This window comes from Ptychodera flava, chromosome 21, assembly GCF_041260155.1.
Source record: "Ptychodera flava strain L36383 chromosome 21, AS_Pfla_20210202, whole genome shotgun sequence".
Lineage (NCBI taxonomy): Eukaryota > Metazoa > Hemichordata > Enteropneusta > Ptychoderidae > Ptychodera > Ptychodera flava.
Window position 1 is genome coordinate 16827080 of NC_091948.1, and position 16179 is coordinate 16843258.

The 16179-nt window shown below is 35.4% G+C and overlaps 1 protein-coding gene across 8 annotated transcripts in view; it reads left to right on the forward strand.

The window, feature by feature from the left end:
• The window catches only part of LOC139121571 (GRAM domain-containing protein 2B-like), a 105728-nt gene extending 91814 nt beyond the window's left edge, over window positions 1–13914 (forward strand). For 7 of the 8 annotated variants that reach the window (XM_070686585.1, XM_070686586.1, XM_070686590.1 and 4 more), the window contains 5 exons: window positions 429–560; window positions 1706–1805; window positions 5004–5123; window positions 6410–6515; window positions 7784–13914. In XM_070686585.1, coding sequence (XP_070542686.1) covers window positions 429–560; window positions 1706–1805; window positions 5004–5123; window positions 6410–6515; window positions 7784–7909 — 584 coding nt within the window. In that variant the 3' untranslated portion in view covers window positions 7910–13914. The remainder of the gene's footprint in view (window positions 1–428; window positions 561–1705; window positions 1806–5003; window positions 5124–6409; window positions 6516–7783) is intronic. The other variant, XM_070686587.1, reaches the window with a different exon arrangement.
• Window positions 13915–16179: the final 2265 nt, after the last annotated feature.

The window sequence follows — 16179 nt, forward strand, 5'->3', positions numbered from 1 at the left end:
CAAAGTCAAACTTTACTTCAAGACTAGCACGATGAATGCATTACATTAATAGGACTATTGACATCAAAACTTGGCAGAGATGTTTTATGTGTGAAAAGGTGGAGAAAGTAAATTTTTAATTTGAAGTTCAAAAGTGATGCCACTGTTTGACAGGCGTTCATTATTTGTTTGTCCATTTATGTTCTTCAGTATTTTCCATTCAAGAGAACTGATTTGCATAATATTATGTTAAGGGATTTAGCTCACATAAATGGGTTTATAGTCATTAGTTTAGTATCTGAAATGAATGCCGTCTTGAATGCTTGCCTGTGAAACCAATTTTATGGGCAACATTTGTACCTGTTCATAGCCAATGTGCTATTATCACAGATGATTGTTACTCTGACTAGTTTCTGACAAGATTTTTACTGGTGTTGCTTTTCTCGCAGGAGAGGACGAAATGGACTCGCCGTTACCTCTGATAGACAGACCAATCACGGAAGCCACCTGCCATGACGATCCAGATGGTACACAGGAGACAAAAAGAAATAGATACATCATGAGTTTGACAACCTTCCTTTGTAAGTATTACAGGGAAAAAAATTATGTTAAAACAGAAGTGTGGGAGTGTCAGATGCAATCTTCACACTTGGCAATCCACTACTGACGACAGCTGAGTGTGTTGACTATTGCCACAAACTGTGCTGCAGATTCTTGAAGTCTTTTGTGAACATGACAGTGTCAATTTCTATTTATCATAACACAGAAAAGCATGTATTTACTTGCAAAGAACACAAAAAATACAGAAAAAATCATACCTGTTACACACTACTGTGTGAAAACAAATATGGAATAGAAAAAAAAATTGAGCTCTTATTTTTTCAGAAACGTACTAAAATGTAGTCTCCCGGATAAATTCATTGAAAGGTTATGTTTACTTTAGTTAAAATTGAGGTCAGTGGAAATATTGAAGGATGTCAGACAGATATGGAAGAGATTACAGGCATTAAACATTTACCAGTGTTTACACAAATTGACATAACTGCACACGTATTTGTCAGGACTATAACAGTACCTCACTGTATTGAGGCTAAGTACTGCTTAACATGTGTTGTCAAACGTAAATTTATTTTATGTCTGTAAATACATGTAGCTGTCAGGATTAAGCTGAATTGAAAAAAATGGAATTCCGTGAATCATGCAGTCATTTCATGACAAATGCAAATATTTCACATGCTTTGTTTGTCTACCATCCACAGGTTTATACAAAGATCAATTTTGTTTTGATTTGTTCGTTTAAATACCCAATACATGTTGTCTACTTGACCATAGACCCTCCAAACGTCTATGGCTTGACAGTTACAACATGTACTAGATATGTCAATAAATTTTGTTCCAAATTTATCTCCATGATTCATTTTCAACAGAGTAAGTCTAATCACCCACAGTGATTTTTATCCCTTTCATGTCATTTAAGATTGCGCAATTTAATTGTGAAATGACTTTCATGTCACTGAATTGAAATGACAGGCTTGAAATGATACGTAATGGTCAATCATTGACCAGCAATCCCATTGTTTGCGCAGGGCACCCTAACTTGCTCGTTAATGATGAATCTACAGTGATGTGATTGCTAATTGTATCATTGAAGCACTAACAACATATTGCATGGCCACCGTAGTGGAGTAGTGAATTAACAAACACTATTTTCTGTATGCGTTTTCAGCATGGCCACTCACAAATGCATATAATTCTGTTCTGAGACCGGTTCAACTTATTCAGCGAGTGCCTCACACACATATGTTCATCATGTTTGCATCAGTCTTGTAAGTATTGCTATGATTATTACCAGTGTCAAAGTCTCAGGGATATGTCTCCAGGTCACATGGGGATGTACATGTCTCTATACAGTCACATGGGGACATGGCTCTGTTGGTCACATGGGGTTATGTCTCTATAGGTCATATTGATAAATGTCTCCGGGTCACGTGGGGACATGTCTCTGTTGATCACATAGGTTTATGTCTCTATAGGTCACATTGATAAATGTCTCTGGGTCACATGGGGACATGTTTCTGTTGGTCACATGGGCTTATGTCTCTATAGGTCACATTGGGACAAGTCTGGGTCACATGGGGACATGTCTATATAGGTCACAGGGGGACATGTTTCTGTTGGTCACATGGGGTTGTATCTCTATAGGTCACATGGGACATGTCTCTAGGTCACATGGGGACAAGTCCATGGTCACATGGGGGACATGTCTATATAGTTCACATGCATGGGGGACATGTCTATATAGTTCACATGGGGGACACACAGGGACATGTCTCTAGGTCACATGGGGACATGTCTCTATAGGTCACATGGGGGACATGTCTCAAGATCTCACAAGGACAAGCCTCGAGATCACATGGGGACATGTCTCTTGGTCACATGGTGACAAGTCTCCAAGTCACATGGTGACAAGTCTCCAAGTCACATGGTGACAAGTCTCCAACTCACATGGTGACAAGTCTCCAAGTCACATTGGGACAAGTCCCCAAGTCACATGGTGACAAGTCTCCAAGTCACATGGTGACAAGTCTCCAAGTCACATGCTGACAAGTCTCCAAGTCACATGGTGACAAGTCTCTTGGTCACATGCTGACAAGTCTCCAAGTCACATGGTGACAAGTCTCCAAGTCACATGGTGACAAGTCTCCAAGTCACATTGGGACAAGTCTCCAAGTCACATTGGGACAAGTCGCCAAGTCACATGGTGACAAGTCTCCAAGTCACATGGGGACAAGTCTCCAAGTCACATTGGGACAAGTCTCCAAGTCACATGGTGACAAGTCTCCAAGTCACATTGGGACAAGTCTCCAAGTCACATGGGGACAAGTCTCCAAGTCACATTGGGACAAGTCTCCAAGTCACATTGGGACAAGTCTCTAGGTTACATTGGGACAAGTCTCTAGGTCACAGCAGGAAATGTCTTGGCGCATGTTAAAATATGATAACCCAGTTATCCGTACCTGTGCTCTGACTCGTATTTTCATCCAGCACTGTGGAAACATTGTAGAAAGATTCTTTATTAAGTTTTTGCTCGTTTAACTTCTGTTTATATTTATTTATCTATTTATTTTTTATCATGGGCATTTATGGCCTGAAATAATTAATAATAATATTAATTATTAATAATGATAATAAAAAATGAGACAAACAAAAAAATTTGTAAATGTGTTTATATTTATTTATCTATTTATTTTTTATCATGGGCATTTATGGCCTGAAATAATTAATAATAATATTAATTATTAATAATGATAATAAAAAATGAGACAAACAAAAAAAATTTGTAAATGTCTTCAGGACAGAGGACAATTAAAACGCAGCCAAGGCAAACAAGACTCATAGTGTTTAACATCAAATCCCCTGCCCTTCCTACCCTTAACAAATGTTTAGAAGTGTGAAAGTCCGACAAGGAAATTATCAGGTGAGCTTCCTTCAGACTCAATAAATTGCTTTTCCAACAGCAACCATTTCAAAAGAAAATCTTAACAGTGATGAAACAACAAGCATGTACACTCTTCCCATCATTCATAACAGAAGTTTATCAAACAAAGCAAACACCACCCTACCCCTGTTGGTTAACAATGACCAGTCCCTAACCATGGCATGCAAATAGTGAAAATGTACCAGTGATGATGAAAATACAACAATGCACCCTTCTCCCTAAACAAAATCAGTTTTGTCTCTCTTGTGCATGTTTGGATGATGTTACAGAGACATTGTCAGCTTTGTATATTAACTCTTTCAAACTTTATTTCCTATTTTATGTTCATAAGTGTTATGTCGTTGTCTGGAATGATCTTCATTAATGAAATAACAAGATACAAATGACCATGTGTACAGTATTTGATATGAAAATCACAAATCATACAATCGTTGGTACTTTCAAACGTAAACTGAATATACAAACTTGGTATCAGAATGAAATTATTTAATCCGGGATATAAACAATTTGACATCTCAGCATCATTACCCAGAATGCAAAGCTCACTGCAGTGATATACATGTCACTCTACTGTGCATGTTTTAGTCTGTAGTCAGTAGCCATGGTGAAATCATGCAAAATTGACTCACTTCCCATCATTAGAAGAGGAAGTTAGCGGATTGTTATCAGTGTACTTCAACAAAGGTACACTCCTTCGTTCCCATATCCTTCTATCCACTGCTAGGTCAATTTTTTGTCATAGAAAAAAATAAAGCTGTACCGAAATGTGGGTGGGGATAGGGTCAAACATGTAACATGGGCTTATGAAGACCATGGTGGGTCACAATTTTACTTGTATATGCACAAAGGCCATGAATGAAAGATTGTCGGGCAATTCATGTTTTTCATAAAACCCAGAAGTACTGTAAGGTATTTCAAAAATATAGAGTTGCAGAATACTTCCTTTTATGACATGTCACTTATGATTATTAGCATTACACCCAAGCTTCCACTAGCATGATTATCTGATATAAACAATATCAATCTGGTTAAACCAGAATAAAAAGGTTATTATAAAGACGTACATTGTATATATGTATCAAAATATACTGATCAAATTGGATACTTAAAACTTTTCAATACAGTATGTGTGTGTGTGCATGTACGGTATGTGTGTTTTGTTGAGTGTTGGTCCTGATTAGAATTCACTTGTAAACAAGAACATGGCATATTCTTGACCATGCACTGTGTTTCAAAGTTAGTACTCTGTGTTTCAACATACCTGAAGAAAAGGATGGCCAAAAAGTTGCTTTTGTTTCTAAAAAACAAAAATAGTGAAAATATTATCAAATATTGTCCAACCTTGTTTGTCCGCTCCATCAGCAATAACAGTTCATGATTGTGCTATGTGTTCATCCAGTTAACTTCAAGTGGCAGTGATGTACTGAACAATTCAAATGTTACATTTATTTTCCAATTAAAGAGTGAGAAAGTAATGGTGGTACTTTGTTTTTTTACATTTTTACAATGAATTTTTGATCAACAGAGCAATATTCCTGGTAGCATCATCAATATTGATGTCCTATAGAATACTACAACTACAACCGATCCTGGAAACAAAGACGGATCCAGCATGGACACCAGAGCAACAACATGCTAACCATTTGTAAGTTTCCAACCCTTCTTAACTACAAATTAAGTTCAGTCTTCTAGGAATTTCAGTCAGAGTAAGATGTTACTGGTATTCTTGTGACCAGTGACGTACAATATTGTACAAACTTTCCTGAATGTAATTGGTTGAATTCAAAATTTGACTGTACTTTGTAAATCTATTGTCATTAGGAACAGTAGTTTATGTTCATGTTGCTCACAAGAGATCAGAAGCGACAGACTACAAATGGAAACCCCGGTTTTAAAGAACACTGCATGGTAAAATATTGCAGTCAGTGCTCAGTTGTTGCAGAACTAAATGAGATATCATCTGAAACAACCACAATATTCTATTGTAGTATCTCATGATTTTGTCTTCACTGCCATCTGATCAAGATGCAAACATTCACCAACCATCCATTTCAATCACTAACAAATTTTATTTACCTATAATAGATGAAATGTTAAATTGAGAGAGGGTAATAATAATTATTACAGATAAATGAAAAAAAATTAAATGTCTGCTTCTTATGACAGTCCAGTCAAGTAAAAGCAAATGTACAGGCACTACAGTTTATATGAAGAAAATCACAGAAAAGAAGATTCTTATGCATACATTTGTAGACATGGCAACAATTTAAATGTGAACTATCAGAACACGCACAGAATATGCTACTGAAAAAGCTACAAAGTGTTTTTCTTTTGATACTACCTATCATCTGTCATTTAGACTTGGAAAACAAACTAGGTTGATTTATAACATCAGTAGCAAGAATACGGTGTAATTATTTAAAGGCCAAATCATAGAAAACTGTGAAGGCTATTATGCGTGAAGTAGCATGTACTGGCAATCCATTACAGTGCTCAGTGAGATGAACAGAGAAGACACACTGTATTGATTGGAAGGATTTAGAGGCAATACGTGTACGTGGACTAAAATGCAACAGTAATCATGCAATGTATTTCTCTACCACTGTCAGAACAGCTGTGTATAGCTGTACCAATTTGATCAGAATATGGTCAGATCGATGTGCGTAACAGCTGATTGCAGTAATACTGGATTCCTGATTTGAATACTTTGCATGGTGTTGCAGTGATATTGTCAGGATGTCGTTATATATATCATGAGTTAAAATTGTAATTGTCAATCTACTGACTCCTCAACTGAAATAGCTGAACAGACCTTAGCCTGCGTCTTCAGCTGTTCTGAATCTATGAAGTAAATCTACATGTGAAATTCATTGGAATCATTTTGTATTGTAGAAATGATTAATTTTGTCGTGGTTGATATTCTTTTCACAGAAGTCAAGCATATAGCGATTCCTATCTCCTCAATCATAGAGTGCACACAGCCGCAGTGGAACACATACACGCAACACTAGCAGCCAATTTGGAAGCTTTATCCCAGGTCAGTCAATGCACTAATACTAGGAATATGGTGAAGACTATTCGTAAAAATATGTATTCTTCAGTAAGCAGAATGTGTAGACGTATGCTACATTTGGCGTAGATAGTTGCCTGATAATTTATCTATCAGTGCTTGCTACATTGTCATCAGTTTATATGTATTTGCTGAACCAAATTTAAAGGTCACTGTTGACCTTCTGTTCAAGTATAACAGCATGGCTTATACAATGTACATGTATTTGTTAACCATATGACTTCTATATTAATGTACAAGTAAAGCAAATGTGTTCTAGATAGTGACATTAGAAGTCCAAATGACTTTTTTGCCCCTGGGCCCCATGTTTACTTTCATAAACCATGTTTCATTGGATCGCAGGCAACTTTCAGTCACTGTTTTAGTTCAGACATTCTTTTCTTCTTTCAACCCTTCTTTGGAAATATATTCCAGTCTTCATGACTTTGCCAATGACAAAATAGTAACATTCTGGCAATTTTCTTGGCAAGAAGGAGAGTACCTCCAATTGGCAATATAAAGATTTATAATGAGTATTAAATTTGCCCAACGATTTTCTGACATTTAATTAAAATGTCACTGCAAGTGTGTATAGCAAGGTACAGAGAATTTCTAAAAACTGTCCAAATGGTTTTCCAGAGTTTATGGAACAAGGTAATTGATTGTACTTTGAAATAATAATTACCGATGAAAAATTACTGTTGTAGACTTGATGCATAAAAAAAATTAAAAATCAGCAAAAGTTTATTAGAAGCAGATATTCTGACTTTAATTTGATGTGGCTTTGTGCCAACAAAATCCAAAGACTTTGTTGGCAAGATTCTTTGTGTACGGCTGTTTCCCAATGACATCGCTGTTTCTGCATTAATTTGCATAACTGGATATTCATATCTGTTACTGAAATGTTTGATGAGATTGGTTGGATGATATCCTGACAGAAAGGCGACATTGGTATATCATGTATATGTCATGATTGCAGCTGCAAGAATCACATGATGGTCACATGTCCAATGGTCCTACTATAAGCAGTGGCAATTGTCACTGGCTCATGCAGACAAACACTTGCTATGCTATCTTTAGTAACAGAGTCGACCTACGATTGCGATCAGTGCTATTGCGGTACGCTTTTCCATTTTGAGGCAGTAATTTCAGTATTTAAAATCTCAATTTCAACCCAGTTCAACCTGCAATTCATATCTGGACAAGACTAGCAACAATTTCTTCTGAAAGTTTTTTTTTTGATATTTTCTGACCAGGTTCAATCTTCATTGGAGGTATTGAAACAACGAGCGGTCAAACAGCAAGCTGAGTTGACAGACAATGAAGGCAAACAACAAATGAATCTGGAACACATGCAGCCAGGGGAAAACGTTGAACTTTGACTTCAAGAAAAGGAAAAGAATCCAAATCCTAATTTCAAAGAGTGCCTAATTTTCTCTGAAGCTATCCCTTCCCTATCCAAGGTATTTATCTATCCCTTCTGGTGAGACAGCAATGCCGCCAGAAGGCAAATGTATACCAATGAGGATCAAGCTGTTTAGGGTGGATGGGAAGGTTGATGAACTTTTAATAACCCACCTAGGGGGACATTTACAATGCAATTTCTTTGTATGGAATCTTGACAGCTGTTTCTCTTGATGATTTAATCTTAGCAATAGTATGTCAATGTTTGAAATTTACACGTGAATTTAATATAAATGATGAACTTACATAATGTACTTAAAAGTAATTGAAAACTTGAAACAAAGCAGTGACATCTCACTGTAATGTTGCTTTTTTAATGTTTTCGAAGCCCTTGCTTGGTACACAGTTGTTTACATCATCAGTACAGAGGATGAAATGTTGAAACTGGGTGTTACTTTACAAACCGTGGCAACATGTACATAAGACTGGAATCAAGTTTTTTTTGGTGACCAGTTTAATCGAAGAGGGGGATGTGTTTGCACCTTGTAATTTTAAAAACACAGTCAAGTGATGATAAGTATCGAAGCATTTGTACATTATCAGTGAGTACAAAAATTTGGACATTTGACAATGTTGAGGTTATTTTGACCCCTGATTGCTCGTCAACAAAACAACTGAAGCGTTCAACCGTGGACACGAGTCTGATTTGAGTCAGGATGTAAAGGACTTTATCAAAGGAGGTGTTATGATCTACATCAGTAAATATAAAATATGTCTTTATGTTAGTGAAGTGCCTCACAGTCCTTGTTTAAATGTATCCTCAAATAATCCCAAAAGTTGTCAGAATCTTACAATGCCAAAAAAATCCTAAAAAATTCCTTGAAGCGAATCCAAGGACCTTGCTGAAGAAATAATTGTGAATAATTTATATCAGACACTGATCTTTATTTATTTTGAACATAATGAATTTCCATCAATTTCTCCCCACATCTGTATTATACAATTGAAATGTAAGTCTACTAAAATACAATGTAGATTTGTATGTAGACAAATCCAGCATTATAAATATTCAATTTGTCCCATCTTGGTGGCAATAACTTAAATTTATAGGGCTAGGAGTTCCTTTGATGTCAGTTGACATGATGAAATGATTGGCTAATAACCAATGTCTATCTTTCTCCTCTCTCCATCAATATGAGTGGAGTTTGAACCCTGAAATCAAATATTCATATCTTTGCTATATGACCCTGAAGTTGCGTCCCAAAGTAATATATTGTTTACAGTGTTAACTGTGGATGTGGAGATCTTCACAGGCATATAGGTCAAAGGTCAACTATGATGCAGCCCCTCTGACTCCACCTTGTAATAGAGTCTATGTTGGGAGTCCATAGCAAACCTGATATGGGTAATTTGCTGTGATCTACCCTGCAAATTGACGACGTGTCTTTTGGCTTGCCATTTTATTCATTTCTGCATTGAGTCGCTACTCATTTCAGTAACTGTGACAAGAATGGGTTCCCCAAATAATGCTTTCTCCCCTAACCCAAGACATCTTCAAGTTGAAATAAGTTGTAACGCTGCCCTCACTGCCTTCATCATGGATGGATACACCGTCAACTTTCAATGATATTTAACCCTTTCACCCCCAGTTCCCTGTGTACAGGTCCAACTTTACCATAGAAAACAATGGATTTGGGACAAACCATATGGTGGTGAAAGGGTTAATAATGCCCTGTTCTGATCTTTCTTTGTTGAAATCAGTGTGCTCTTGAGTTCAATCCCTGCATCTGTTCAAATCAGTAAAAGGATTAACTTTCTCAATCAGGAATAAAACATGCATACCTGTCTTGTGTATCTGTTATGGATGGCAACTTTTGAATTTTGACCGCTTGGCGTTCATCAGACGTTTGGATGCCAGGGTGCTCCTTGGTTTATCAAATCAAAAATGCCAGTAAACAGCAAAAACGTCTCTAGGGTTCCCTCAGTGTGTTCATATTCTTCTCTGACCTGAGCCAAAATACCACTTCCGCTTACTGCTATTGGTTTTTTTCCAATTTGTATCAGTAATATTTTTTATGTTGATCAACATATAACCATCTTTGCTGAGGATTGATATAGAACTCATCAGTGAAAAAGATATCATTTGTCGAGAAATGCTGAATCAATCAGTACAACTACATAGGTAAAACCCATCAAAGTATACAGCAAGAGCAGGTTAAAGTTCGTGTATCATCAAAAGGTCAAATGAAGCATCATAAATAGTTGTATGCTAAAGCAGGACCTTAGACAAAATATGTAAGTACAGAACGCAAATCTTAGCAATCAAATATAGCAGTGTACTGTTTGTCAGGAGTACGGGGAAGACAGTGTTCAGTTTAAGCCAACTTATAGACTGAGATGACGATAGCCTTATGATGCAACACTCAATGTTGACACTGCAGTGTTAAAATACTGTACACAGGTTCTTTGTCACATCAAAATCAATGCAGCCAAACAATCTGCTGGCCCTAGTCAAAATATGAATACTTTGTAAAATTCAAAGAAACAGCATTACCCAATTCCTTGACATAGAATCATAGAAACTGCTACAACATAGCTTCAATATCAGGAAGAAAAATAGAGAAATAAGTACAGTCCCAATTGATTGACAGATGCATTCTTGGTTGCTGTGCCGAAATATTGTCATACAGGCTGGTTTCCTGAAGACAATAACTAAGAATGATACAAAGATGGAAAGATTTAGTCTATATTTTCAGTACACTCCTTATCAGTTGTGTAATTTTACTATCTGGATTTGTGACTTTTGTGTACAGATTTCAGTCATAGTTTCTCAAGCATTGGACTTTCACTTGTGGTCAAAACATGACGATTTTTTTCAGTTGACCTTTGAACTTATAATATCCGCAAACATAACACAAATTTTGCAGCCCATCAGATGGTGGTTCAGAAATTTGTGTGATCCTAAAACTACATTATAACAAACTAGTTTGAAAAAATTGCAGAAATAATTGACACAGAAATTGAGATAAACACTTAGTTGACTTTTTTTGGGCTTGTGATAATCTGAAGATTAAAATGTCGCTAATTTCACCTTTTGATGCTGACACTTCTTGAGGTGAAAGTCGAGCCTCTACATCTTTGTTAATATATTATTTAATGTTTTCCTTCAAAAAAGACTTCTGTAAACACTCATTCATGAGAAACAATGCATTACATAAACTGATGGTACTTAAAATGACAAAGTTTGTTCATTTTCATGATCAGTGGAAACGTTTTTCTTTTTAAAGAGCTGAGTGATTATATTTTTGTTTTATAAGTGTACTTCAGGCATTGACGCATCAATTTTAACGACATGTTTACATACCCTTTCATCCTCCTATTTTTCTTGAAATTGCACCGAGTAATTTCCAAAATGACAATGAGTGTTAAAAGATGTGCTTTGTTCATAATATTTAACTTACTAACTTCTAGACAGCAATTCTGCAACAGAGGGTTTCCCATAGAGGGCCTGTAGCTGTAACTTTAGCTGATTTTATTCACTATTTTTCTTAATTGTCAACTACAATTTCTTGTTCTACTTCCCAAAGTATGTTGGGATAGACAGTATTCAGCTTGTCAGCTCAGCCTGTACATGTGTATTGTTATTGCTGACAACTGAATTCTAGTCCGCACTAGAATCAGATGTAAGCAATAACAGTGTACTTTACATGAATAGACACAGCGTTGAAAGCTAAACAGTTATTGTTTAAGGTAGTATGGGCCTCGAAAATGAAAAACTTGAAAGACTTAAACTTTTGCTCAAATGTTCCTCAAGGAATCTTTCAACTATGTTCTTTCAAAATCAAGAATAAAAATCGGGGGTCACTTTACAAATTTTGGTACTGGAGAAACAAATTACCCAAGATTTACAGATATGTGAAATTCAAAATTGCCGCCACCCCCCATCTCAACTCTATGGAGAAATATAAAATTTTTGATGTTCGAAAAACTAAGACGATGAAAAGTTTTTTTACACCAAGTGCTTTTAAATGAACCCCCACAAGCGGTAGATCAGAAAAGAATTGTAAAAGTTTGGGAGTCGGAATATCTGTCCCCGAGGCGCATTCTACCTAAACATGTTTTGGAGAATAGAGCAAGAACTTGCACTTGACATACAGAGCAGAAAAAATGAAAAAAATGACAATAAATTACAGCTTTTTGCCCTGTGATTAATCACTCTATGACATCTTGTTATACCTGTACATTTAATTTATAAACAAACGGAGTTGATTTTGTCTTGCATGCCTATCCAGTACAGTGGTAACGGTCAATTTTTATTGAAAAATGTGCATTCCTGTAAAGGGTTTTCAAGTAACATTTTTGAGTTTGTACCTTGCTCCTACAAAGTATATCAGCGAAATAGGAAAAAAAAATTGCAAGCCAGTGTCTGGTGTGTTGACTCACTATGTCAAATGCAGTCGAATCTTAAAGGAGGTTACCTTAATTGCTGTAAGCAAATCTGTATTTGTAAATCTTGCATCATAAACTGTGACATATTAATTCTATTTTTAATGCAGCTTTTTGAAATTTATAGTAAAAAGAGTTTTTGAATGTACATAGCATCTATGCAAAAAAAAACACCTTTATGAGAGATTCTAGAAGCCGTCAAGTTTTCTGTTGCTTTTCAAACTTAAAAAGATTGTTATGAGAAGATATGGATAGGGAATGTTCTCATGTTTGTATCATGAAATGTACAATCCATGTTTGTATCATGAAATGTACAATCCATGTTTGTATCATGAAATGTACAATCCATGTTTGTATCATGAAATGTACAATCTCAGAGCAAGATATGTCTCATGATTTTTCATTTCCTTATATCCTTTGTCTTTTCAGCTGAGATAAATGCAGATTGTCCTGCAATCAGATTACAGGCTTTTTGCCACAGTTCAGAGGCAAAAGAATTCATATCCACCATTCTTTTTGGAGTTAAAAGCAACAGTAATTTTGAGGTTTTTCTGTTTTACAAAATCTATAGTTTTCTTTGTGAGATTTATGTAAATTATTTGTGCAATATTCTAGGGACCAATCAAAGTGGACGTTTAATTTTTTTATCCAATGGAATATCAAAGATGTGTTATTAAGGTTGCAATGACTTAGCTGAACCAGTTGCTGTTTTGTTTGAAATTTTTGTTTTTCCACAAATCCATCAGTAAAGATATTGAGTTAAATATATTGAGACAACACAAAATGTACACTGTATATTAGCAGTAGTGTCATCATTTTGACTTTGATTTCAGGTATCACATGTACACGTTTCAAAACTGAAAGCTTGAAAATTTTGTTTTTCAAACCATTCTCTTTCAAAAACCTGAAGGAAAATTTGGGAATTAGGAGAACGAATTGCATAAAATATACAGTTTACGAACTACCAAGTTCAAAAATAGCTGTGATTCCCTTTTTTATCGCTATGGTGAAAATTTGATTCTTCACCAGAATCAGCTGTGGACGACTTCATTTGCATGATAGATAAAAAAATGATTTACACAAGATGTGGAACAAAACATTGAATATGCGAGATTCTGAGAATCTGTCCTGAGGCAAATTTAAATATGCTGACATAAAAATTAACAATCAATATTCAATGATGATGTGGAGCTAACGCTAAAAACTCATCTTGTGTGAATTGCTCACTCTCTGTGATGGCATTATTGTAATACAATTGTTTTGAGATATCGATGTTGCAATTATGCCGTTTTTAAAATTCGCTATTCTCTCACTCTTTTTTGCCATGTGAAATCAACCTTGAAATATTGTTAGATATTTACAGTACGAGTCTTGTTTTCTTTTTATAATCCATTTTTGCTAAAGTTGTGAGTTGGAATGGCTGTATTTGATGGAAATGCTTTTGATAATGCTGGATGTACAAATATGATGATGCCCATCTTTGAGGGACTGTACTTAAAAAAAATTGTTCTTGAAATAAATGTTAAGATTGAAAGTGCCTCGCATCTCAGGGTTTTGATTGTCAGTTGATGACATGAGCGGATATCTAGTAAGCTAGCATACCTGTTACTGAATCATCCAAGTGTAGAAAGAGCTTCAGCAACAAAGGTAACATTCTCAAAATTTTACGTTTTTGTCATACTGTAACTTGTGTTGATATACTGTAGAATGTTGGAAAGGAAATAAGGATTTCTCCGATGCCATTTTCATGAAAATTGAAAGTTGTACCTCTTTCATCACAGACTTGGTGTACAGTCTTTAATCAATAGGGTTCATGGACTTGTATACGCCGGGAAATGAGGTGACAGGCTTGGTGTTGGCTAGGTAAGAATATGATACCGGGCCTTGGACCACGCTGAACAATTTGACAAATTATCATAATTCTAAAGGATCCATATACTTCTCAGAGGTATGGCAGGACGCTCTAGGTAAATGTAATTGTTTTGGCGAGGAAGATTGTATGATGTAAAGGACAGTAACTGTTTACTTTCAGTCAACTTGGTTAACAAACTGAGAAAATTCAATTATGACTCAGCAATTCAGTTTAATTCTGAAGTCATTGGTATCAACTTTGTACTTCTCGGAAAGGCTGCTCAGAACTTTCATATTTGGTCTACAAGTCACCTGAGGCTCAGGACGACTGAATATGGGTTTGTTGAAATCGTATGGAAATATACAATTTTTTGGGGGGCGGATTATCTCATTTTTAGCTCACATTTGGAATAGGTATATATACCAAAGTGAGCTTGTATGGTAGGTCGGCTGTGTGTATGTATGTATGTATGAATGAATATATATATATATATATATATATATATATATATATATATATATATATATATATATATATATATATATATATATATATATATATATATATATATATATATGTATGTTAGTATGTGCGGATGTATGTCTGTCCACATCAAAAACACCTAAACCGCAGCACCTACCATCTTAGTAATTGGTGTACATGTGCATCCAGGGTCAAAAATATGCAAGCGAGATAAAAAAGGGAAAATCCTGCAAATTGCTAAAACTCTGTAACCACTGGCCAGATTTGGTTGAAACTTGGTATGCTGGTTCTTTATGGTTATTTAGTTACATTTGTTCAAATTGTGGTGAAATTTTGAAAGGTGAATTTTTTGGGCAATTTTTCCTGTTTTTTGATCAAAAATTTTTCTTCTCTGAAAGCACTCATCCCATAGGTATGCATGATGCTTGCGTTGGCCATTTTCAGATTTGTTCAAATTGTGGTGAAATTTTCATATTGTATTTTTGGGACAATTGTTCCCATTTTTGATCAAAAAATCATTTTCTCCAAAAGTATATGTTGGATGTCTTTGAAACTTGATACTCTTGATCCTAGGGTTGTTTTCTGTCAGATGTGTGAAAATTGTAGTGAAATTTTGTTATTTATCTTTTTTGAGGCAACTTTTTGCAATTTTGGTCAAAAAATAATTTTCTCAAAAGTAATTATTCTGATCGCATTGAAACTTGGTATGCATGTACCTAGAGGCATACTTAGTTGAGTGTCTTCAAAATATGATGAAATTTTTATATTTGTATTTTTGGGCAATTTTCCCCATTTTTGGTCAAAAAAACATTTTCTCTGAAAATGCTCGTCCGATTGCTTTGAAACTTGGTATGCATGTTCACAAGGGTAACTCTGGCCTACCTCAACAAAACAAATGTGAGCCCAGTGTCACTAATGGTATTTTTGGTCAAACGGCTTCTTTTCTAATATGGCTCTGACAGCTTTCAAATTCGATGTTTACCTCTTTGGAAATATTCTTATTAGCGTCATTAAAATTACCGGAAAATTTGCATATGTAAATTTATGAGATTTTTTCTATATTTTGATAAATTTTATAGGTGCCGTTATTTGGAAAGTAACAAAATATCATAGTATAGGCCTACAGTTTATCTATAGATAACAGGCTCTTCAATATGATGCACATAATAATTGTTTATTCCGGGTGTGATGTTCTGGGGGGAAAGAACATACTTAAACTTGACAAAATATATCAATTAATTCTGAAAATAATATGTCAGTAGGCTTGACGTGTTCAAAACCTGGCCTTCCACAACAGTGAATGGACAGTCGCGGTTCTTAATATTCCTGCATATTGTTTCGGTTTTCGATTTTGGGTTCGTAAGTGTTTAACTTGAAAGTGAAAAACGTTATGTGACTGAGCCAACTTGTTATAAAAGTAAGAAATAGGAACTCAATACAGTCGTAATATAACAATTGCGTTTCCTG